The 26,565-nt window shown below is 43.7% G+C and overlaps 1 protein-coding gene across 1 annotated transcript in view; it reads left to right on the plus strand.

The window, feature by feature from the left end:
• hsf2bp (heat shock transcription factor 2 binding protein) overlaps nt 1–26,565 on the plus strand; it is a 116,413-nt gene that overhangs the window by 18,298 nt on the left and 71,550 nt on the right. The window contains exons 2-3 of the mRNA XM_048540660.1: nt 384–534; nt 19,704–19,807. Of these exons, the coding sequence (XP_048396617.1) occupies nt 384–534; nt 19,704–19,807 (255 nt within the window). The remainder of the gene's footprint in view (nt 1–383; nt 535–19,703; nt 19,808–26,565) is intronic.

A 26,565-nucleotide genomic window follows, 5' to 3' on the forward strand; every position in this document is an offset into this window, starting at 1 on the left:
TTGCCTTGATATAAACAGCAGTCACTCTGAGCTCATTTCTGGCATTCAGCTGTTTTGTTATGTTTTCTGTTTATCAACTACTGCTCCTTGCTTTTGTCTATTGTGGTAAGAGTAAACTTGAAGAAAACCAGTCTGAAGTGTCAAAGATCAATGTGCCCAGTAGTGTTTTTGTATGATGGCAATGCCTAAAACCCACATTGTTTCATTTCTATCTCTTTCAGTGATAAGCTATTGGAGTAGAACTTTCTTAAAATTGAAGAAGGCTTTTACTCAGTTGTTCGTGATCTTTTTGCTTTTGATGCTTTATAATTCAATGCTGTCAAAGTTGCAAGCATAGTTGGATATCTGTTAAATTTTCCTATTGCTAATGATTTATGTTTCAGAAGACTGTGGGCAAAGATGAGTTTGTTAAAATTCGGAAGCGAGACTTAGAAAGACTAACAACTGAAACTATGCAAATCAAAGACTTTTTGCCAAAGATTCTGAATGGAGAATTCCTGGAGAGCTTTTATCAGCTAGAAGTAGCAGAAGCAGGTGAGTGTTTTTGCTTTTGTTGGAAAACTGTTATTGTGTTCATGGACATGTAGTCATGAACATTGAGTGGGACGTGGGTATCGCTGGCTGTCCAGCATTCATTGCCTGCCCCTTGAGAAGCTGGTGATGAGCTGCTTTCTTGAACCGCAGTAGTCCATTCTCCAGCATTCATTGCCTGCCACTAATTGCCCTTGAAAATGCAATCCAATACAGATAAGTTTGAGATGTTGCATTTTGGAAAGTCCATGTGCTCTAGTTAAACCCACAATTCTGTTGCAGAGGCATTTTCAGGACTTTGATCCAGCAACACTGAAGAAACAATGATATATTTCCAAGTCAGAGCACTGTGTGGTTTAGAGGAGAACTTGAAGTTGGTCCTGTCCCTTATATCTGCTGCCATCGTCCTTTTAGATGGAAGTGGTTATGCTTTTAGAACATGCTGCCGAGGGATCTTTGGTGAATGTCTGGCTCACTGGCCCATAGTTCCCTGGCTTGCCTTTGCTATGTTTTTAAACAATGGGACAATATTAGCCACCTGGAACTTCACTAGTGGCTAAAGATGAAGCAAAAATCTCTGCAAGGGCCTCTGCAATTTCTTCACTTGCAGGATGTGGGCATTACTGGTTCTCCAGCATTCATTGCCTGCCACTAATTGCCCTTGATAAGGTGGCAGTGAGCTGCCTTCTTGAACCATAGTAGAATTGCATGTAAGAATCTATGTCTGAAATTGCTTTTTTACCAAAGGATGTGTATATGGGATGTTATGAGCTGCCTTCTTGAACCGTAGCGGAATTGCATGTAAGAATCTATGTCTGAATTTGCTTTTTTACCAAAGGATGTGTATATGGGATGTTACTGTATTGGAACAGTTCATTAGTAATAGGTACCGAATCTGTTATTTGATTAAGTTTTCCAACAATTAAGTTATTCTACATTCCTCTTTGTTTTGTTTGTATTTTAACTATAATATTTTGCTTACCATTGAGTAGTTTGACCAGCCTTGTCACATCTGAGAGGATACTGGGGGACAGGATCAACCAACATTTGGATAGTCAGCATGGATTTGTGTGCAGGAAGTCATGTTGGACAGATCTTTTACAGTTTTTTGAAGATGCATCCAAGAGGTTGGGTAAGAGTAGGGCAGTGGATGTTGTTTATATGGACTTTAGTAAGGCCTTTGACATGGTCCTGCATCGTTCTAAAGAGAAAAGCCCTATCTCTCTGAAGAGAGAGCTCGTAAGACCTTCCTTCCATTCCAGGCAACATCTTGGTAAATCTCCTCTGCACCTTTTCCAACACTTCCACATCTTTCCTGTAATGAAGCAACTAGAACAGGACACAATACTCCAGATGTGGCTGAACCAGGGTTTTGTTTAGGGGGAGCATAACTTTACATCTCTTGAACTCAATCCCTCTATTAATGAAAGCTAACAAACCATACGCCTTCTTAACAACTCTATCCACCTGGATGGCAGCTTTCAGGGAACTGTGGACATGAACCCTGAGATCCCTCTGCTCCTCCAGTCATGAAAGGTAGGTCACATGGGATCCAGGGAAAGCTAGCTAACTGGTTTCGCAATTGGCTTGAAGTTATAAAGCAGAGGGTGATGGTTGAAGTTTGTTTCTCGGATTGGAGGCCTGTGACTAGTGGTGTGCTACAGGGGTCAGTCTGAGATGTTTTTTATTTGCTATGTACATTAAATGATCTAGATGTGAATGTACAAGGTATGATTAGTAAGTTCACGGATGATACAAAATTAGGAGGTATCGTTGATAGCAAAGAAGGTTATCACAAATTACAGAGAAGTGGGCTGAGGATTAGAAAATGCAATCCAATACAGATAAGTTTGAGATGTTGCATTTTGGAAAGTCAAACCAAGGTAGGACCTCATAGAATCATAGAATCCCTACAGTGTGGAAACAGGCTATTCAGCCCAACAAGTCCACACTGACACTTGGAGCATCCCACCCAGACCCACATCCCTACAACCCACCTAATCTACACGTCCCTGAACACCACAGGCAATTCAGCATAGCCAACCCATATAACCTGCACATTTTTATACTGTGGGTTGAAACAGAGAACATAGAATTGTACAGCACAGTACAGGCCATTTGGCCCACAATATTGTGCCAAAATTTTACCCTAAATCTAAGGTCTTTCTAACCTCCACACCTATCTCATCGTATCATTCATATGCCTACCTAATAGCCGCTTAAATGCCCCTAATGAGCCGACTCCTCTACCCTCTCCAGAAATGCATTCCATGCCCCTACCACCCTCTGTGTAAAGAACCTACATCTGACGTCACCCCTGTATCTATCTCCACTCACTTTAAAACTTATGCCCCCATGTAATAGCTACCTCCACCCTAGGAAAAAGTCTCTGGCTCTCCACTCTATCTATACCTGTGATAATTTTGTACACCTCTATCAAGTCTCTTCTCATCCTTCATCGTTCTAAAGAGAAAAGCCCTAGCTCTCTGAACCTTTCCTCGTAAGACCTTCCCTCCATTCCAGACAACATCTTGGTAAATCTCCTCTGCACCTTTTCCAACACTTCCACATTTTTCCTGAAATGAGGCAACTAGAACAGGACACAGTGCTGCAGATGTGGCTGAACTAGGGTTTTGTATAGCAGGAGCATAACTTCACAGCTCTTGAACTCAATCCCTCTATTAATGAAAGCTAACAAACCATACGCCTTCGTAACAACAGAGATAATGGGAACTGCAGATGCTGGAGAATTCCAAGATAATAAAATGTGAGGCTGGATGAACACAGCAGGCCCAGCAGCATCTCAGGAGCACAAAAGCTGACGTTTCAGGCCTAGACCCTTCATCAGAGAGGGGGATGGGGAGAGGGAACTGGAATAAATAGGGAGAGAGGGGGAGGCGGACCGAAGATGGAGAGTAAAGAAGATAGGTGGAGAGAGTATAGGTGGGGAAGTAGGGAGGGGATAGGTCAGTCCAGGGAAGACGGACAGGTCAAGGAGGTGGGATGAGGTTAGTAGGTAGATGGGGGTGCGGCTTGGGGTGGGAGGAAGGGATGGGTGAGAGGAAGAACAGGTTAGGGAGGCAGAGACAGGTTGGACTGGTTTTGGGATGCAGTGGGTTGGGGGGAAGAGCTGGGCTGGTTGTGTGGTGCAGTGGGGGGAGGGGACGAACTAGGCTGGTTTAGGGATGCAGTAGGGGAAGGGGAGATTTTGAAACTGGTGAAGTCCACATTGATACCATATGGCTGCAGGGTTCCCAGGCGGAATATGAGTTGCTGTTCCTGCAACCTTCGGGTGGCATCATTGTGACAGTGCAGGAGGCCCATGATGGACATGTCATCTAGAGAATGGGAGGGGGAGTGGAAATGGTTTGCGACTGGGAGGTGCAGTTGTTTGTTGCGAACTGAGCGAAGGTGTTCTGCAAAGCGGTCTCCAAGCCTCCGCTTGGTTTCCCCAATGTAGAGGAAGCCGCACCGGGTACAGTGGATGCAGTATACCACATTGGCAGATGTGCAGGTGAACCTCTGCCTTCTTAACAACTCTATCCACCTGGATGGCAGCTTTCAGGGAAATGTGGACATGAACCCTGAGATCTCTCTGCTCCTCCACACTGCCAAGAATCTTTCCATTAAACCTGTATTCTGCTTTCAAATTAGTCCTTCCAAAATGAATCACCTCACACTTTTCAGGGTTAAACTCCATCTGCCACTTCTCAGCCCAGCTCTGCACCCTATCAATGTCCCTTTGTAACCTAGAACAGCCTTCCGCACTATCCACAAATCAACCCACCTTCATATCATCCATGAGTTAACTAATCCACTCTTCCACTGCTACATCCAAATCATTTATAAAAATCACAAATAGAAGAGGACCCAGAACAGATCCTTGTGGTACACCACTCGTAAGTGAGCACCATGTTGAATATTTTCTATCCACTACCACCTTTTGTCTTCTAAGGGTCAGCCAATTCTGAATCCAATCTGCCACATTTCCCCCATCCCATGCTTCTTTACCTCCTTCATGAGCCTACCAATGGGATCCTTATCAAATGCCTTACTTAAATCCATGTATACCACATCCACTGCTGTCCCTTCATCCATGTGTTTGGTCACCTCTTCAAAGAATTTAATACAGAAACCCACACGGACACAGGGAGAATGTGAAAACTCCACACGGACAGTCGCCCAAGGCTGGAATCAAACCCAGGTCCTGGTGCTGTGAGGCAGCAGTGCTCACCACTGAGCCACTGTGCCACCCTATTCAGTAAATGGTAAGGTATTGAAGAACGTTGTGGAACAGATGGACCTCGGAATACAAGTACATAGTTTGTTGAAAGCAGCGTCATAGGTCCACAGGGTGATGAAGGAGGCATTTAGTATGTTGGCCTTCAACAGTTGAGACATTGGGTGTAGGAGTTGGGATGTTATGTTGCAGTTGTATAAGTCATTGTTCAGGCCACACTTGAAGTATTGTGTACAGTTTTGGCCACCTTTTATAAGAAATATATAGTTAAACTGGAAAACTAGTGCAAAGAAGATTTACAAGGATATTGCCAGGACTAGTGGGCCTGAGTTGTCAGGAGTGGTTGACAAGGATAGGATTCCTTGGAATGTGGGAGAATGCGGGGTGACCTTATTGAGGTGTATAATGAGAGGCGTAGATAGGATGAATGTATACAGTCTTGTTCCCAGTGAAAGGGAATTGAGAACTAGAGGGCATACTTTGTTTCTTGGAACATGGGAGAATGAGGTCCGGCCTACGTGTGACTCCAGACGTACAGCAGGGTGATTAACTTATAACTGCCATCTGGACGATTAGGGATGGGCAATAAATGCTGGCCTAGCAAGCAACTCCCTCATCCCGTGAATGAATAAAGAAAAAAAAAAAAAGTAAAAATTCTTGTCCACAGATTCCAGAAGGTGGCAGGACAGGTTTATGGTTAGTTAAAAAGCCATAATGGGGCACCAGAAATATAAATAGGAGTAGGCCATTTGGCCTCTCAAGCCTATTCAACAGGATCATGGCTAATCCAACATACCTTGTCTGCATTTTCATGCAATTTCCCCATAATCCCTCATTTCCCTACCATTCAAGATACTTGCTATTATCAGTTGAGGCATAGATTACATGCGCCGGGGGTTGTGTTGGAGCTGCACAGAACTTCGGTTAAACTGCATGTAGTTGGCAGTGTGGTTTTGGCCACTATAGTATAGGATGGATGTAATTGTACTGGACGGGATACATAGAAAACCTATCAGGATGTTACCAGGGTGGAATGCTTTAGCTGCGAAGAGAGGCTGGAAAAGCTGGATTGTTTCCTTTGGATTGGCGACCATTGAGAGGGCACTTGATAGAGCTGTTTGAGATTATGATGGGGAATGGACAGGATGGATAGAAAGCAGCAGCTGTCCTTAGTTGAAGGGTCAGTAATAAGAGGCACACTTAAAGTGGAAGGCAAGAAATGAAGAGGAGAATTGAGGAAAAATGTTTTCACCAGAGGGTGGTTTGAGTCTGGAATTCACTGCCTGGGAGGATAATTGAGGGTATCCTCACAACCTTTAAAAAGTTCATGGAGGAGTATTTGCAATGTGATAACTTTCAAGGCTGTGGGCCTCATGCTGGAAAATGGGACTAGTGTAGATTAGTGTAAACTTGATGGCCTAAGGCCAACTTCTGTACTGTGTGATTCTAAGACAGTGTAGAACTTCAAAAGAACATTGACAAGTTAACGGTGTGGGTTGATACATGACAGATGAAATTCACTGTAGGAAAGTGCGAGGTGATGACCTTTCATACATAGAGCATGGAGGGACAATGAAAAGTAAAAGGTTCTATTCTAAAAAGTGTGCAAGAGCAGAGACACATGGTTGTAAATGTACTTAAGTCATTGAAGATGACAGAGTAGATTGAGAGAGCTAACAATAAAGCCCATAAGCTCCATAGATAGAGCCATAATGTACAATGCAGGGAGGATATGATGAATTTATATCAGGCACTGGTTAGACGTCAGCTGGGAGAAAATGTACAGTTCCACAGGAAGGATGAGAAAGTTTCGGAGAACATGCAGAAAAATATGACAAGAATGAATCCAGAACTTACACAATTTAGCTATGAAAGATTGGAGAGGTTGAGAATGCTTTCACTGGAGATGAGAAGGCTAAGAGATTTGGTTCAAGTTTTCCAAAATTATGAGGTGTCTCGCAGTGTTGAGAGGGAGAAAAGCACATCAGGAATCAAAGAGTGTGTAAGTGTTTTGCAAAAGAGCAAGGCAAAGTGAGAAAAAATTCCAGCTAACCTCAGCACAAACTGGACAAACAGCACCTCATTTTCCATTGGGATTCCTGCAGCTTTCTGAACTTAACATTAAGTTACACAATTTTAGGGCTTGAGCACCTGGCCCAAGACTTTCCCCCAACCCCACACACCAGGCCAGGTCAAAACGTTGGCTGCTACCACATGCTATCCATTGTCAGCCATTAATAGTCCCCATTCATTCCTGCAGACTGAGTTTAGCCACACCTTTGTCTGTCAGCTGTTCTTTGCTGTCTCTTTGGGCTGTCTATCCACCTACCATTTACTGCCTCTCCCACAAACACCCCTCAGCCAAACCCCAAAAAGACAATCTTCTGTGTAAGAACCATCCCTTCCTCACTACCATCAGTTCTAAGAAGGATCACTGGACCTGAAACATTAACTCTGATCTCTCCACAGACGCTATCACACCTGCTGAGATTTTTCAGCAATTTCATTTGTGTTTTCCTTCTGCACAGTAACAGTCTGTGAATCTGTATGATTGTGTTAGTTCAGCTTTTTTTAATCCATGTTTGAACCAAAGCTGTCCTGAGATCAGAAGATGAGTGCACTGGAAGATCCCAAACTAAGCTGCATTCTGCAGCTTGATAGCATTGTTGAAGCAGCCTTCCATCATTTTACTCATGAATGAGAGTACAGTAGCCTGATACAGTTGTCTACTTTTTGCGTACAGGATTTACTTGGGGACTTTGCCATGACCAACGAGATGCTAATGTTATACGTCCATGAAAATGTTCTACTGACAGGTCACCAACCTGAAACGTTAACCATTTTCCTCCACAAGTGCTGCCTGCCCTGCTGGAAGTTCCCACTTTTTTTTTATTTTACATTTACAGCATTTGAATATTTAGCTTTTGCATGTAACTTTCTGGAATTGTGAATTTTGGGGACCATGCACATAGAATACGGTATGTGATTATGTGCAGTGATTAGGGCCATAGAAATATACAGCACAGAAACAGAAGCTTCGGTCCAATTTGCCCATGTCAACCAAATATCCTAAATAAATCAAGCACCATCTACCAGCATTTGGGCCATGGCCCTCAAACCCTTCCAATTCATTTACCCATCCAGATACAATTAAAACAGCCTCTATCACTTCTTCCTCAGGCAGTTCATTCCATACACGCACTACCCTCTGTGTGAAAAAGTTGCCCCTTAGGTCCCTTTTAAATTGTTCCCCTCTCACCTCAAACCTTTGCCCTCTATCCTGGGGAAAATACCTTGACTATTCACCCTATCTATGCCTTTCTTGATTTTATAAACCTCTATAAGGTCACCCCTAAGCCTCTGATTCTCCAGGGAAAATAGCCCGACCATATTAAGCCTCTCCCTGTAGCTCAAGCCCTCCAACCCTGGCAACATTCCTATAAATCTTCTCTGAATCCTTTCAAGGGTAATAAAATCTTGCCTCTAGCAGGGAGACCAGAATTGGATGCAATATTCCAAAAATGGCTTAACCAATGTCCTGTACAGCTGCAGCATGACCTCCCAATTCTTATACGTAATGCACTGACCAATAAAAACAAGTATACCAAATGCCTTCTTCATGACCCTGTCTACCTGTGACTCCACTTTCAAGGAACTATGAACCTACACCCTGAGGTCTCTTTGTTCAATGATACAACCCAGGACCTTACCATTAAGTGTATAAGTCCTGCTCTGATTTGCCCTACCAAAATGTAGCACCTCGCAGTTATCTAAATTAAAGTCTGCCTCTCCTTGGCCCATTGGCCAATCTGATTTAGGTCCTGTTGCATTCTGACGCAACTTTCTTGGCTGTCCACTACGTTAGGTGCAAGTGAGGGTCAGAACAGGAAGATAGGCTAACAAATTGGTGCAGGGGGCAGGGATTCGGATTCCTGGATCATTGGGATCTTTTCTGAGGCAGAGATGACCTGTTCAAGAAGGACAGTTTCCACTTGAACTGGAGGGGGAACCAATATCCTGGTGGGAAGATTTGCTAGTGCGGCAAGAGAGGATTTAAACTAAATTGGCAGGAGGGGTGGTTTGGTCTTCGAGCAGAGAGGCAAGTGTGAGGGTGGAAGGCGATACAATAATCAGAAATAAAATAAAGAGACAGGTCAGGCTGGAACAGGGCAGGGAATGAAGAATGCCTGTTGGATTAAATTGCATCTATTTCAATGCAAGAGGGCTGACAGGTAAGGCTGATAAACTCAGGGTGTGGATAGATACGTGGGGCTGGGATATTAGAGCCATTACAGAAATATGGCTAAAGGAGGGACTGCTTAATGTGCCAGGGTATAAATGTTTTAGGCAGGACAGAGGTGGAGGAAAGAGGGGAGGGGGAGCTTTATTTTTGGCTGAGGGGCATATAACAGCAGTAGTCAGAGATGAAATAACTGAGGGATCATCTGGTCAGGCTAGGTGGGTGGAGCTAAAAAATAGGGAGATGGTGACATTATTGGGGCTGTACATCAGCCCCCAAATAGTCAACAGGAATCAGAGGAACAAATATGCACAGAGATTGCAGTGACTTGCAGGACAATTAAAGTTGCCAGAGTAGGGGATTTTAAGTTTCCCTAACGTAGACTGGGACTGCCATAGTGTTAAGGGATTAGAAACTTTCCTCAAGCAGTATATAGAGGGTCCTACTCAGAAGGGGGAAAAACTCCACCTACTCTTGGGAAGTAGGGCAGGGCAGGTGACTGAGGTGATGGGGGGACACTTTTGGAACCAGTGACTCTAGTTCTATTAATTTTAAAATAGTTATGGAAAAGGACAAAACCGGTCCAGAGGTTCGAGTTCTAAATAGAGGCAAGCCAATTTTGATGGAATTAGACAGGATCTTGCAGGGCTTGATTGGAGTAGCTGGTTTGCAGGCAAAGAAACCTGTGGCAAGTGGGAGACCTTTAAAAGCGCGATAGATGGAGTTCAAGGGCTGTATGTTCTTATGAGGCTGAAGGGCAAGGTTGGCAGGCATAGGGAACCCTGGTTGACAAGCGATATTAAGGCTTAGATCAGGAAAAAGAATGAGGCATGGCTCAGGTACTGGCAGCTGGGATCAAGGGAATCCGTTGAGGTGTATATGTGATACACGAGTTTACTGAAGAATGAAACCAGGAGGGCTAACGGGGCCATGAGATAACTTTGGCTGAGAAGATTAGAGTGAATCCAAAGAGCTTATTTAAGCATATGAAAAAAAAATCTAGAGAGAGAATGGAACCCCTCAAGGACCAAAGTGGACATGTATGTGTGGAGAGATAATAGGAACTGCAGATGCTGGAGAATCCAAGATAGCAAAATGCAGAGCTGGATGAACACAGCAGGCCAAGCAGCATTTTAGGATCAGGAAAGCTGACGAAAGCTGGACTGGCTTCGGGCCTAGACCCTTCATCCCAAAATGTCAGCTTTCCTGCTCCTAAGATGCTGCTTGTCCTGCTGCGTTCATCCAGCTCCACAATTTGTTATCATGTATGTATGGTACCGCAGGAGATGAGTGAGGTCTTCAATGAATATTTCTCTATGCAATGACTTGGGATCTTGGGGAAGTTAAAGGCGATATCTTGGGATCAGTCCATATCACAGTAGAAGAGGTAGTAGGAACTGCAGATGCTGAAGAATTTGAGATAACAAGGCTGGATGAACACAGCAGGCCACGCAGTATCAGTGGAGCAAGAAGGCTGATGTTTCGAGCCTAGACCCTTCTTCCGAAATGGGGGAGGGGAAGGGGGTTCTGAAATAAATAGGGAGAGAGGGGGAGGCAGATAGAAGATGGGTAGAGGAGAAGATAGGTGGAGAGGAAACAGATAGGTCAAAGAGGCGGGGATGGAGCCAGTAAAGGTGAGTGTAGGTGGGCAAGTAGGAAGGAGATAGGTCAGTCCAGGGAGGGTGGGCAGGTCAAGGGGGCAGGATGAGGTTAGTAGGTAGGAAATATAGAAAATTGTGAGGTGTTTCATTTGGAAAGCCAAATCAAGGTCGGAGTTTCATGGTGAATAGTAGGGCCTTAAGGAGTGTAGTGGGAAAGAAGGACCTTGGAGTTCAGGGTGTGCACTTCTCTGAAAGTACACTCACAGGGGTGAAACGGTGGCTCAGTGGTTCGCTCTGCTGCTTCACAGCTCCAGGGGCCTGGGTTCGATTCCATCCTTCGGCAACTGTCTGTGTGGAGTTTGCACGTTCTCCCTGTATCTGTGTGAGTTTCAAAGAAACAAAGAAACCTACAGCACAGGAACGAGCCCTTCGGCCCTCCAAGCCTGTGCCGATCAAGATCCTCTGCCTAACCTGTCATCTATTTTTTAACGGTCTGTGTCCATTTGCTCCCTGCCCATCCATGTACCTGTCCAAATGTATCTTAAAAGACGCTAACGTGTCAGCGTCTACTACCTCCGCTGGCAATGCGTTCCAGGCGCCCACCACCCTCTGTGTAAAGAACTTTCCGCGCACTTTCCATTAGATGCTCCAGTTTCCTTCCACAGTCCAACGATATGCAGACTAGGTGGATTGACCATGCTAAATTGCCCATAGTGTTCAGGAATGTGTAGATTAGGTGGGTTATATGGGAATGAACCTGGGTTGGTGTGGACTTTTTGGGCCAAAGGGCCTGTTTCCACACTGTAGGGGTTTGAAGATTGAGGTAGACAGGGCAGTGAAGGTGGCTTTTGGCACACTGGCCTTTATCAGTCAGGGCATTGAGTACAGAACTTGGGAAGTTATGTTACAGTTGTACAGTACTTTAATGAGGCCACACTTGGAGTATGGTGTTCAGTTTTAGTCACCTTCCTATTTGAAGGATGTTATTAAACTGGAAAGGGTACAGAAGAAATTTACAAGGACTGAAGGGACTGAATTATAGAGAGAGATTGACAACCTCAGACTTTTTTCTTTAGAGCTTAGGAGACTGAGGGGTTATCTTATAGAAGTGTATAAGATCATGAGAGGCATGGATCAGGTGAATACACTTAATCTTTTTGCCAGGGTTTGGGAATTGAGGACGAGAGGGCAGTGGTTTAAGATAAGAAGGGTAGAAATGCATGGGAACCTGAGGGGCAATGTTTTTACACAGAGGGTGGAATACATATGGAATGAGCTGCCAGCTGACTGGTTGAGGCAAGCACATTAACAACATCTAAAAGGCATTTGGATGAAAACTTGGATAGGGAAAAGTTTAGAAAGATATCAGCCAAGTGCAGGGAAATGATGTTACCTTAGATGGACATTTTGATCGGCATTGACCCGTTTGTGCTGAAGGCCCTGTCTCCATGCTGTAGGACTGGAAGACTCTATGACTGCCAATTTTGGTGTCATCTGCAAACTTACTCACCATACCTCCTATATCCAGATCATTTAGATAAATGACAAGAAGCAGTGAATGCAGTACTGATCCTTGCGACAAACCACTGGTCACGGGCCTTCAGTCCCTAAAGCTACCATCCATAATCACGCTCTCTCTCCCACTTTCAAGGAAATTTTATATTCAAATGACTAGTTTTCCCTGTTATCCAAGCAATCTAACCTTGTTAACCAATCTACCATGTAGAACCTTGTTGAAAGCCTTGCTGAAGCCCATATAAACAACATCCACCATTCTGCTTTCATCAAATCTCTTTGCCAATTCTTCAAAAAAAACTCAAATCAAGTTAGTGAGGCATGATTTCAATACGCACAAAACCATTTTGATTATCCCTAATCAGTCTTGCCTTTCCAAATATGCATAAAGCCTGACCTGTGGTATCCACTCCAACATGTTGCCCACCAGTGATGCCAGGGCCACTGGTCTGTAGTTCCCTGGCATTTCCTTATCGCATTTATTAACTGACGGTATGATGTTAGTCAACCTCTAGTCTTCTGGTACCTCAATTGTTGCTATCAATGATTCAACTATCTAAGCAAGGAGTACAGCAATCACTTCATAAGAACATAAGAACTAGGAGCAGGAGTAGGCTATCTGGCTCCTTGAGCCTGCCTCGCCGTTTAATAAGATCATGGCTGATCTTTTTGAGTCTCAACTCCACTCACCTGCCCATTCACCCTAACCCTTAATTCCTTTACTGTTCAAAAATGTATCTAGCCTTGCCTTAAAAACCTTCAATGAGGTAGCTTCAACTGCTTCACTTGGCAGGGAATTCCATGGATTCACAAACCTTTGGATGAACAAGTTCTTCCTGACCTCAATCTTACATCTGCTTCCCTTTATTTTGAGGCGATGCCCTCTAGTCCTGGTTTCACCTGCTAGCGGAAACAACCTCCCAGCCTCCACTTTGTCTACTCTCTTCATAAACTTATTCTTCTGAATTCCAATCAGTATAATCCCAGTCTACTTAGTCTGTCCTCATAAGCCAACCCTCTCAACTTTGGAATCAACTGTGTAAATCTCCTCTGCAACCCCTCCAGTGCTAGTATATCTCTTCTCAAGTAAGGAGACCAAAACTGCACACAGTACTCCAGGTGTGGCCTCACCAGGACCCTATATAGATGCAGCATAGCCTCCCTGTTTTTTAGACTCCATCCCTTGAGCAATGGCAGACATAAACAGCAGACATTTGCCTTTTCAATTACCTGCTGCACCTGCAATCCCATCTTCAGCAATTTATGCACAAGGACACCCAAGTCCCTCTGCACAGCGGCGTGTTGCAATTATTTACCATTTAAACCATAGTCCATTTTGCTGTTATTCCTACCAAAATGGATGACCTCACACTTATCAACATTGTACTCCATCTGCCAGACCTTTGCCTACTCACTTAGACTATCTATATCCCTCTGCAGACTTTCAGTGTCTTCTGCACACTCTGCTCTACAACTCACCTTAGTGTCATCTGCAAATTTTGACACATCACACTTAGTCCCCAACTCCAAATCATCTATGTACATTGTAAACAATTATGGTCCCAACACGAATTGCTGAGGCACACCGCGAGCCACTGACCGTTAACTAGAAAAACACCCGTTTCCCCCTACTCTTTGCTTTCTACTGGTCAACCAATCCATGCCAATACATTATCTGTAATACCGTGCAACTTTATCTTATGTAGCAGCCTTTGGTGTGGTACCTTGTCAAATGCCTTCTAGAAATCCAGATACACCACATCCACAGGTTCCCTGTTGTGCACCATGCAAGTAATGTCCTCAAAGAATTCCACCAGATTAGTTAATCATGACCTATCCTTCATGAACCCATGCTGGACATTCCCAATGGGACAGTTTATACCCAGATGTCTTGCTGTTTCTTCCTTTATGATAGATTCAAGCATTTTCCCCATGACTGAAGTTAAGCTAACTGGCCTTTAGTTACCTGCTTTTTGTCAACTTCCTTTTTTAAACAGTGGTGTCACATTGGCTATTTTCCAATCTGCGGAAACCACCCCAGAGCCCAGTGAATTTTGGTAAATAATTACTAGTGCATTTGCTGTTTCCCCTATCAGCTGTTTTAGTACCCTGGGATGCATTTCGTCAGGGCCAGGAGATTTGTCTACCTTTAACCCCATTAGCTTGCCCAGCACTGCCTCCTTAGTGGTAATGATAGTTTCTAGGTCCTCACCTGATATAACCTTTTTGCCATTAGTTTTCAGCATGTTTTCCCTTGCTTTCCAGACAGTTCTAGAGTACATCTGATCCAGTCCTGGGGATTTATCCACCTTTATGAATTTTAAGATGTTCAGCACCTCCTCCTCTGTATTATGGACACTTTAGATATCACTATTTATTTCCTCAAGTTCTCTAGTTTCCATGTCCTTCTCCACAATAAACACTGATACAAAATACTCTTCTAGTATCTGACCCATCTCCTTTGGGTTTTTTTTTTCCTTTATTCGTTAATGTGATGAGGACATCGCTGGCTAGGCAGCATTTATTGTCTATCCCTAATTTCCCAGAGGACGGCTCAGAATCAACCACACTGCTGTGGTTCTGGAGTCATAGGTAGGCCAGACCAGGTAAAGATGACAGTTTCCTTTCCTGAAGGACATTAGTGAACCAGATGTGTTTTTCTTGACAATTGAACACTATGGGCAATTTAGCATGGCCGATCCACCTAGCCTGCACATCTTTGGACTGTGGGAGGAAACTGGAGCGCCTGGAGGAAACCCACGCAGACACGGGCACAATGTGCAAACTCCACACAGACAGTCACCGGAGGCTGGAATTGAACCTGGGTCCCTGGCACTGTGAGGCTGCAGTGCTAACCACTGAGCCACCATGCCACCCGCAATGGATTCATGGTCATCGTTAGATTCTTAATACCAGATACTTTTATTGGATTCAAATTGCACCATCTCACATGGCGGGATTTGAACCCAGGTCCCCAGAATGTTATCCAAGTCTCTAGATTAACAGTTCGGCGATAATACCACTCTTCCCCACATAGGCAGCCTTGCTGATCTTTAAGGGACTGTATTCTCTCCTTAGTTATTCTTTTGTACTTAATGTATTTGTAGAAACCCTTTGGATTCTCCTTAACCCTATTTGCCAGAGCTATCTCATGTCCCATTTTTGCCCTCATGATTTCCCTCTTAAGTATACTCCAACTGCCTTTATACTACTCTAGGCATTCACTCAATTCCTGCTGTTGATTGCTGACATATGTTTCCTTTTTCTTGACCAGAACCTCAATTTCTCTAGTCATCCAGCATTCTCTGCACCTGCCAGCCTTGCCCTTCACCCTAAGAGTGTTATTACAGGGAATAGCAAAGCTCCTGTGATAATTAAACAAAAACACAAGCCCCAATCTGTTATGACAGGAGTACAGCTTCTTCTCTAATAATTACCCTCAAAACATCCAGAGAGGCTCATCATTCCCTTTATAATCTATTAAGAGTGGTTAAAAGAAAGAAAATCAGATGAGCTTATCCTTGAGAGCTGAATGGTGCTAAGTCTGGCAGTTGGTTGTCCCCAATTTCCAAATGCCCCTGTTTTATATAATTGTAATGACATGATCAAATTCTTATTTTATGACATATAGTATAATAGATTCAGAGTGTCAAGACTATCAGGTTTAAATTCAGTTGACTTTCTGTATCTAGGTGCTTCATTTAAGTTAATTGGCTAAATTCGAACTTGGTGTCTTGGAAAAAATACCGCTTGGCTGTTCCATACAAAATGTTTCCATTCAGGCACTCTCTGTGCACCTGCATTTATAGATTTCCAAGCACAGACAAAGCACAAGCTCTTAAAGGGACCACAACACTCTTTTCCCTATGATCCTTTTTACCAACGAATTCTAACTTGCTGCCTTCCAATTCATGAATACTCTGCCCAACTTCGTAACTCAATGTTGAATTGCCCATAACATCCAGGAAGTGCAGGCTTGTTGAATTAGTCATGGGAAATGTGGGGTTACAGGGATAGGGTAGTGGGGCTGGGTCTGGCTGGGATGCTGTTTGGAGAGTTGATGTTGTCTTGATGGGCTAAATGGCCTGCTTCCACACTGCAGGGATTCTGTGATACTTGAGACACACAGCTTGACATGGATTCGCTGAATGATGGAGTAGGCTTGATGGACCACAACTTTAACTTCTGATTTTTGACTGTCACATATGTTATACTCACAGAGACCAAGTCATTTTTCTTCCATGCAGCCATTAAGATCTGATAATGGGAACTGCAGATGCTGGAGAATCCAAGATAACAAAGTGTGGAGCTAGATGAACACAGCAGGCCAAGCAGCATCTCAGGAGCGCAAAAGCTGATGTTTCGGGCCCAGATCCTTCATCAGAGAGGTCTCTGATGAAGGATCTAGGCCCGAAACGTCAGCTTTTGTGCTCCTGAGATGCTGCTTGCCCTGCTGTGTTCATCCAGCTCCACACTTTGTTGTCTTTCATTAAGATCTGTGCTGGCTTTCTGTAATATAGTCAGCCCTGTGCTTGGCCTGACTTTGTGGCAGGTTTATTCCTCTTAAATTCCCATTCAGTTGCCTTTTGAAATAAATCATTGTCTCCACTTTATCATCCTAGTAGGCAGAGAGTTCCAAGTGTTATCACTTGCTGTGTAAAACAGGTTATTCCTCACAGCCCACTGTAGCTCTTGCCCTTATATCTATGTCACCTGGGCCTTGCATCATAAGACAATGGGAACAAGTTTTTCTTAGCTTTTACTTGTCATAGACTTGTACACTGCTCTCAGTTTCCCCTGGATGTTCTTTGTCCCAAGGAGAACAATGTCTACTTCTACAATCTAACTTTGCAGCAAAATTCAATCATTCCCAGGCTGTTCTAGTAAATCTCCTCTGTAAAATCTCAAGACTTACACATCCGTCGTAAACTGTGGCACCAGAATTGGAAGAAATATTTGTTGGAGCTTAACCAAGGATTTATGTAGTGTAATGGAAGTTCAGAATATAACTTGGGAACTTAGATTCTAAACTGGAAAAAAAATGGATTTTAGTTTCAGTTATGTTCAGGTGTATATTTTACAGAGGAGGAAGTGCCGGACTTCTTAAAATGCATAAAGGTGGATACATCCCGAGACCTGATCAGGTGTGTCCAGGACTTTGTGGGAAGCTCGGGAAGTGATTGCTGGCCTTTCACTGAGATACTCATAGCCACAGGTGAGGTACTGAAAGACTGGAAGGTGGCAAATGTGGTGCCATTATTTAAGAAAGGTGGTAAGGAAAAGCCGGGAATCGTAGACTGGTGAACCTGACATCAGCGGTGAGTAAGGCATTGGAAGGGATTCTGAGCAACAGCATCTACATGTATTTTGAAAGGCAAGGACAGATTAGAGATAGTCAAGGTGGCTTGGTGTGTGGGAAATCATGTCTCACAAACTTGATTGAGTTTTTGAAGAAGTCACGGAGAAAACTGATGAGGGCAGAATGGTGGATATTGTCAATGTGGAGCTCAATAAGGTGCCTGACAAAGTTCCACATGATAGTCTGGTTAACAAGGTTAGCTTACATAGAATGCAGAGAGAACTAGCCATTTGGATACAAAATTGGCTTGAAGGTAGGAGATGGAGGGTGCTTTTTTGGAATGGAGGCCTGTGACCGGCAGTAAGCTGCAAGGATTGGTGCTGGGTCCACTACTTTCTTTCATTTATATAAATAATTTGAAGGATGTGAAAGTATGAGGAATAGTTGGAATGTTTGCAGATGACATCAAAATTGGTGGTGTAGTGGACAGTGAAGAATCTATCTGAGTACAACAAGACCTCGATGTGGGACGATGAGCCAAGCCATGGCAGATGGAGTTTAATTTAGATAAAATGTGAGGTGTTGCATTTTGGAAGGCAAATCAGGACAGGACTGATACACTTAATGGTAGAGTCCTGGGGAATGTTGCCAAACAAAGAGACCTTGGGGTACAGTTTCATAGGTCCCTGAAGAAAAAGTCACAGACAGACAGGATAGTGAAGGCGTTTGTTACATTGCCTTTTGTGGACAGTACATTGAGTGTAGGAGTTGGGATGTCATGTTACTGTACTTGGTATTAGATGTCATTGAAAGTGTTAGATGTGATGACTAAAACTGTAAACAGTACTGTAGCTCAAGGAGAAAAAGATTTATCCATCCTACTCCCACTTTACTGCTTTGGCTGTATGGCTGTATAGGGAACTATACTTTTGGTCCATATGCAGTTGTTTGTAAATGCAATGAATGTTTTCTACTTCTCTGTTCTTGCACTCAAAACTTCTTGTAATCAAGGTCAACATATCTCTTTGCATCATTCTGACCCACTTAATTCCATTCCCAACTGCATTGGTTGGTTAATGTACTTTGGGCAGAGATAGATAGGTTCTTCAGAGGTAGGTGCGTTCTTGAATAGCAAGGTTACAGGGTAAATGCAGGAGAGTGGGGTTGAGGAACATATTAACCAGAACATATTATCAAATCGCAGAGCAGCATCAGTGAGCCAAGTGGCCTAATTCTGCTCCTATATGTTATGATCTTATGGGCAATTAGAGATGAGAAGCTAATTTAACAATGTGCTTTAATCTGAAGAACAAATTATAAGCATGGAAATGATTAATCCTGTCACCTTCTGGCTTGATCAGTCATTGTAAGAAGATTCTACCTGCCTACTCAAATTTGAAAGAGCATTCTCACTCCCAGTTTCGTTTGGCATAGGGCCCTCATAGAGCCATAGTCGTTGAGTCATACAGCACAGAAGAAGTCTGTTGGCCCATCAAGTCTGTGCTAATCTGTCTGCACTAGTTGCGCTTCCCACCGCTTGGCTTGTAGACTTGAATGTTATAACATTTCAAGCACTCATCCAAATACTTTTTAAAGATTGTGAGGTCTCTCACCTCTATTGCACTCGGAGGCAGGTGGTTCCAGATTCCCACCATCCTCTGGTGAAAAAGAATTTCCTCAAATCCCTCATGCCCATCACCTCAAAATTGTGTTCCCTTGTTCAACTAAAGGGAACAGCTGCTTTCTATTCACCTTGTTCATGCCCCTCATAATCTTATACACCTCAATCAGGTCCCTTTGTTAAATGCCACAGGCTGTACCCCTCAGTCTTCAGTGCAAAAGAAAATGAGTTTGTTGGTAAATGTATAGAAAATGTGATTGAATACATGAGAAATATTATGTAATGTTGCTGCATCATCCTTGGTTTAAAGTATTGTATTTTGCGACTTCACCTAACAAAGTAGCAGTGCTCAGAAAGCTTGAGATTTCAAGTAAATCTGTTGGCCTATAACCTAGTGATGTGTGACTTCTGACTTTGACCACCTCAGTCCAACACCGCACCTCCACATCATGGTTCCCATCAACACCACAAACTGCTAGCTGGATCGCCAAGAAGATGGCACATATTGACATTCCATCTAACAAAAGAGCAGTGTTCCTAAAGTGAGTGATTTCAAATAAACCTGTTGGACTATAAACTGGTGTCATGTGACTTCTGACAGTAGTATTTTGCAGGCTCTATGTTCTCTTTATAAATGAACTATTTTCATATTACAGCTTTGGAGAAAAAGGAGCAGGAGAATGAACAGTTACGATTGGATTGTGATCATTTTAAAGCTAAGCTGCAAACAGCGCAGGCAGATTGTCAAAAGGAACGAGAGGTAAAATTTAACTGAGTGATTTGACCTCACACCCACCCTGATTTAATGCTCATTGGTCTTGTGAACTTTCATATGATCCGCAACAGCTGTCAAAACATCCAATATGACTCTCAACAAGATCATTGGAAAAGGAATAGGCCATTCGACCCCTTGAGCTTGTCACGCCATTCAGTGACAACATGACTGATGAATGGCTCCATAAACCTAATCAAAACCAAAAGAACTGCGGATGCTGTAAATCAGGAACAAAAAAAGAAGTTGCTGGTAAAGCTCAGCAGGTCTTGCAGCATTTGTAAAGAAAAAGATCGGAGTTAACATTTCGGGTCTGGTGACCCTTCTTCAGAACTCTATAGACGTAACTTTGGTCCATATCCCTTAATACCTCTGTTTTGACAAAAGTTATCTCAGATTTAAAATTCACATAACACACTGGCAGAGATATGTTTGTGAGAATTGTGAAAGTTGACTTAACAGATCACTCCTGAAATAGACTAAATGAGATGAATAAAATTGCACTTGCATTTTTAAGGACTTTTTCAAAAACTTAGCATGTTCCATTGTATGTTACAGCCAATGAAAAGCTCTGTAGTGCGATCACCAGTGTAATTTAGAAATTTCTTTTAAATTCATTTTTGTGGGATGTGGGCATCGCTGGCTAGCCAGCATTTGTTGCCTGTGAGAAGGTGGTGATGAGCTGCCTGCTTGAACTTTTTTAGAAACTTTGTTCTTGAGATGAAGTAGTTGCTGACCAGGCAACATTTATTGCCCATCCTTAATTGCCCAGAGGGTAGTTTAGAATCAACCAGATTGCTGTGGGCCTGGACTCACATGTAGGCCAGACCAGGTAAGGATGGTAGTTTCCTTCCCTCTAGGACATTAGTGAACCAGATGGGTTTTCTGACAATCAGTTCATGGTCATCATTAGATCCTTAATTCCAGATATTTTATTGAATTCAAGTTCCATCTGCCACGGTGTGATTTGATCCTGGGTCTCTGGAATGTTACCCGAGTCTCTGGATTAACAGCCCAGCAATAATACCACTAGGCTATTGCCTCCCCTTTATGCTGCAGTTCACCTGCTGTGTGTTGACCCACAATGTCATTCGGGAGGGGATTCCAAGATTTTGACCCAGCAACTGTGAAGGAATGGCAATATATTTCCAAGTCAGGATGGTGAGTGGTTTGGAGAGGAACTTGAAGGTGATTGTGTTCCCATATGTCTGCTGCCCTTGACCTTCTACATGGAGATGGTTCATGGGTTTGGAAGGCACGATCTGAGGATCTTTGGTGAATATCTGAAGTGCATCTTGTAGATAGTACACACTGCTGAGACTAAGCATCAATGATGGAGGGAGTGGATGCTTGTGGATGTAGTGATGTGGGATGCTCAAGTGGGCTGGATGGCGTCAAGCTTTTTGAGTGTTGTTGGGGCTTCACTCATCCAGGTAAGTGCGGCGAATTCCATCACAGTCCTGACTTGTACCTTGTAGATGGTGGACAGGTTTTACAGCAGAATATGGATAGACTGGAGAGTTGGGCAGATAAATGGCAGATGGAGTTCAATCCAGGCAAATGCGAGGTGATGCATTTTGGAAGATCAAATCCTAGGGAAAATTGATGAACAGAGAGATCTGGGTGTTCAGGTGCATTGTTCCCTGAAGGTGACAACGCAGTTCAATAGGGTGGTCAAGAAGGCATATGGCATGCTTTCCTTCATTGGACGGGGTATTGAGTACAAGAGTTGGCAGGTCATGTTGCAGTCGTATAGGATTTTGGTTCGGCCACATTGGGAGTACTGCATACAGTTCTGGTCGCCATATTACCAAAATGATGTGGATGCTTTGGAGAGGGTGCAGAGGAGGTTCACCAGGATGTTGCCTGGCATGGAGGGTGCTAGCTATGAAGAGAGGTTGAGTAGATTAGGATTATTTTCATTAGAAAGACGGAGATTGAGGGGGGACCTGATTGAGGTCTACAAAATCATGAGGGGTCTCGAGAGGGTGGATAGCAAAAAGCTTTTTCCCAGAGTGGGGGACTCAATTACTAGGGGTGATGAGTTCAAAGTGAGAGGAGGAAAGTTTAAGGGAGATATGCGTGGAAATTTTTTTACACAGAGTGTGGTGTGTGCCTGGAACGCGGAGGTGGTAGACGCAGACACATTAGCATCTTTTAAGATATATTGGACAGGTACATGGATGGTTAGGAAACAAATGGACACATACTGTTAGTAAATAGATGACAGGTTAGACAGAGGATCTTGATCGGCGCAGGCTAGGAGGGCTGAAGGGCCAGTTCCTGTGCTGTAATTTTCTTTGTTCTTTGTAGGGAGTCAGGAAGTGTGTAATTTGCCACAGTGTTTCTAGCCTCTGAGCTGCTGTTGTAGCCACTGCATTTATGTGGCAAGTTCAGGTGAGTTTCTGGTCAATGATAGCCCCCAGCATGTTGACAGTGGGGTGATTCCTTATGAATAGGAAGGGAGTCAAGGGATACAGATTCTGTAAGTGAAGACAGTTTTAGTACGGAAGGCCAAAATGTGGGGTTGGAGCGCTGAACGCCTGTTCCTGTGCTATATTGTATTATTCTTCTCATATGTTCAGTGATGGTAACACCATTGAATGTCAAGAGACAGTGGTTAGATTGTTTCTTATTGGTATTGGTCATAGTCTGGCATTTGTGCGGGGCAAATGTTACTTGGCATTCATCAGCCCAAGCCCGTATATTGCCCAGATCCTGTTGCGTTTGGACGTGGACTGCTTCAGTATCTGAGGAGTCACGAATGGTGCTGAATGTTATGCAATCATCAGCGAACATCCCCACTTCTATGATAAAGGGAGGGGCATTAAAGAAGCAGCTGAAGATGGTAGGACTACCCTAAGGAAGTTCTGGAGAGAATCCTGGCGGTGATAGGACTGGCCTCCAATAACAATGACTACCTTTCTGTGAGTCAGGTATGACTTCAACCAGTGGAGGGTTTGCCCCCGGATTCCCATTGATTCCAGTTTTGCCAGGGTTCCTTGATGCCACACTTGGTATCAAGAGCTGTCATTTTCACCTTACCTCTGGAATTCAGCACTTTTATTCATGTTTGAACCAAGGCTGTAATGAGGTCAGGAGCTGAGTGGGTCTGGTGGAACACAAACTGGGCGTCCCTGAGAGGTTATTGCTGAGCACGTGCTGCTTGATAGCACTGTTGATGACACCTTCCATCACTTTATTAATGATTGAGAGTAGGCTGATTGGGTGGTAATGGTCAGGTTAGAGTTGTCCTGCTTTTTATGTAAGGATATACTTTGGCAGTCTCCCACAATGCTGGGTAGATGCCAATGTTGTAACTGTACTGGAATAGCTTGGCTAGACGAGCAGCAAGTCCTGGAGCACAAGTCTTCATTCAAGTGCTGGAATGTTATCAGAGCCATTAGCCTTTACGGTATCCACTACCTCCAACTATTTCTTGATATCACGTGAAGTGAAACAAATTGGCTGAAGTCTGGTATCTGTAATGCTGGGGACTACTGGAGGAGGCCGAGACAATCATTCATTTGGCACTTCTGACTGGAGATTGCTGTGAAAGCTTCAGCCTTATCTTTTACACTGGTGTGCTGGGCCCTCCCATCATTGAGGGGGGGGGATGTTCATGGAGCCTTCTCCTCCAGTGAGTTGTTTAATTGTCCACCACCATTCATGACTGGATGTGGCAGGACTGCAGAGCTTAGGTCTGCTCCATTGGTTGTGGGATCGCTTGGCTCTGTCTATCATTTGCTGCTTTTACTGGTTGGTGTTCAAATATTCCTGTTTGGTGGCTTCCCCAGCTTGACACCTCATCTTCAGGTATGCCTAGTCCTGCTCCTGACATACCCTCCTGCACACTCCATTGAACCAGGATTGATCCCCTGGCTTGACAGTAATGGTTGAGTGGGGGTGTGCCGGGTCATGAGGTTAAGATCGTGCTGGAGTACAATCCTGCTGCTGTTGAGGACCCACAGCGCCTCATGGATGCCCAGTTTTGAGTTGCTGGATCTGTTCAAAGTCTGTCCCATTTAGCACAGTGAAAGTACCACATAATGGTGGTTATTGTCAATATGAAGGTGGGACTTAGTCGCTACAAACATTGCATGGTGGTCACTCCTACTGATATTGTCATGGATAGATGCGCCTGCAGTTGGTAGATTGGTAAGGATGAGGCCAAGTTCGCTTTTCCCTCTTGTCGGTTCCCTTACCGCCTGCCACAGACCCAGCCAAGTAACTATGTCCTTTAGGAGCCCACCAGCTCATCGGTATTTTTGATGCCAAGCCATTCTTGGTGGTGGACATTGAAATCCTCAGTGCTTCCTCCAAGTGTTGTTCAACATAAAGTAGTACCAATTCATCAGTGGGGGGACGATGGTACATGGTAATCAGCAGGAGGTTTCCTTGCCAATGTCTAACCTGAAGCCATGAGACTTCATGGGGTTTGGAGTCAATGCTGAGGATTCCCAGGGCAACACCCTCCTGACTCTATACCACTGTGCCACCACCTGTGCTGGGTCTGTCCTGCTGGTAGGACAGGATATATCCAGGAATGGTGGTACTGGTGCCTGGGACATTGTCTGCAAGGTATGATTCTGTGAGCATGACTATGTCAGGTTGTTGTCTGCCTTGTCAGTGAGACAGCTCTCCCAGTTTTGGAACTAGCCTCCAGATGTTAGTGAAGAGGACTTTGCAGGGTCAATAGGGCTGTTTCTGCTGTTGTCTTTTCTGGAGCGTAGGTCAATTCCAGGTGATCTGTATTGTTTCATTTCGTTGTGACTATGTAGTAATTTGGGACAACTGACTGGCTTGTTAGGCCATTTCAGAGGCTGTTGAGAGTCAACCACATTGCTGTGGATCTGGAGTCACCTGTAAGCCAGACTAGGTCAGGATGGCAGAGTTCCCTTCCCTGAAGGACTTCACTGAACCAGATGGGTTTTTCCAACAATCGACACTGATTTCATGGTCATCAGTAGATTCTTAATTCCAGATTTTCTCTTGAATTAAGATTCTACCATATGCCATGGCAGTATTCGAACCTGGGATCCCAGAACCCTATCTGGGTTTCCTGATTACTAGTCTAGCAATAATACCACTAGGCCCTCAGCTTCTTCTAATGTGACGGCATTTGTTCTTGGAATGTGAGCTTCACTGTGAGGTTATTTCTCCTCAAGAAAGTGCTTTTCAGCTACCTGTTGAACTGCTGCATTTTATGTGTGCTGATAAACCTCCTGTGCTGTCAAGAAGAAATTCCAGGATTTCAACTCAGTAATAGTGAAAAAATAGTAATATTGTTCCAAATCAGGATGATTGTGTGGCTTGGAGAGGAACTTGCAGGTGGCGATGTTCCCATCTATCTGCTGCTTTTCCTTCTAAGTGGCAGAATTTATGGTTTTGGAAGCTGCTGTTGGAGAAGCATTGTTGAGTTACTATAGAACATCATTGGTACATACTTCTGCAGTTGTGTGTTGTCAGTGGTGGAGGGAGTGAATGTTGAACATTATTTAGGGAGTGCTTCTTTCATGGTCTCCTCTCCCCATTCCCGTGTTCCTTTGTGACTCCTCCCCTAGTGCCCTTCCCACAGCCTCAAATCCTTCCCAATTTTGGATTTCCTGGTATAGACTCAATTTATTTCATAATTCAACAAATCCTCATTGTTCTTGCAACTTGCCCTTCACTGTCTTACTGTTTTCTCACACTCATCGCCTGCTTCATATTTTCTACATGATTTCCTCTTATGACTCCATTCTTCACCCCAACTTCTCCCTTTCTGCTTCCCCTATGTTTACAGCAACCACTGCTGCAGCCATACTATTCCCCTTCTGCATCTCCTTCTAGAAACATTTACACTGATGCTTACTTTCGTTTTATTTCGGACACCTTCCAGCATCCTTTACAGCTTACTGAACATTGTTGCTAATCTTCTTACAACCCCTTACAAGCTCTTCTAGCCCACTCTCCTTGCCCAAACACAAGAAGCAGAATAGAGAATTGGAGAGACCTTGAAGGGTTTTAGGGCTGGAAGAGATTGCAGAGAGGAGAATGGAAAAGAATATAAAGATTTAAATGTGGGGATGAGAACTTTAAAATCAAGGCATTGTTGTTCTAGCAGTTGAAGGCGGGCCAATGGCTGAAGTTGGAATTCAAGCAATGGGTGAAGGGTATTAAATAGTAGACTAGGCAGGATACAATTGGATAATTAAGTCTGAAGGTGCCAAAGGCAAGGACAAGGCTTACATCAGCAGAAATAGAGGCAAAGGTGGAATTGGGTGGTCTTGATAATGTGGAGGATGTGGGATCAGAAAATCTTCCCAGAGCCAAATAGGATAAACAAAAATTGTGAAGAGGCTGGTTCAGCCTCAAACCCTTATGCTTTTGATTTTGACTGAAGTTATACTTAAATCATAGAATGATACAATGCTGAATGAGGCCATTTGATTCGATTACCTTTGGCCCCCTCTTATTATCCTGATTGTTCTGCTCCTTTCCCTTTAGACTTGCATTTTCTTTTTCCCTTGTCAAGTACTAACAGCCATACAACATGGAAACAGACCCTTCAGTCCAACTTGTCCATGCCAAGCGTGTTTCCCAACACTCTGCAACACTCATGGAAAATACTTTTCGGCCATAATGACTCATCTACTCACTGATCCTTTCACAATTATTTTAATTTGATACCCTGTAGATATTGACCTATTTTCTACTGAAAACACTTTCTCCTTTTAGTTTGTGGAGTGATTTTGAATGACTCT

This window comes from Stegostoma tigrinum, chromosome 12, assembly GCF_030684315.1.
Source record: "Stegostoma tigrinum isolate sSteTig4 chromosome 12, sSteTig4.hap1, whole genome shotgun sequence".
NCBI lineage: Eukaryota > Metazoa > Chordata > Chondrichthyes > Orectolobiformes > Stegostomatidae > Stegostoma > Stegostoma tigrinum.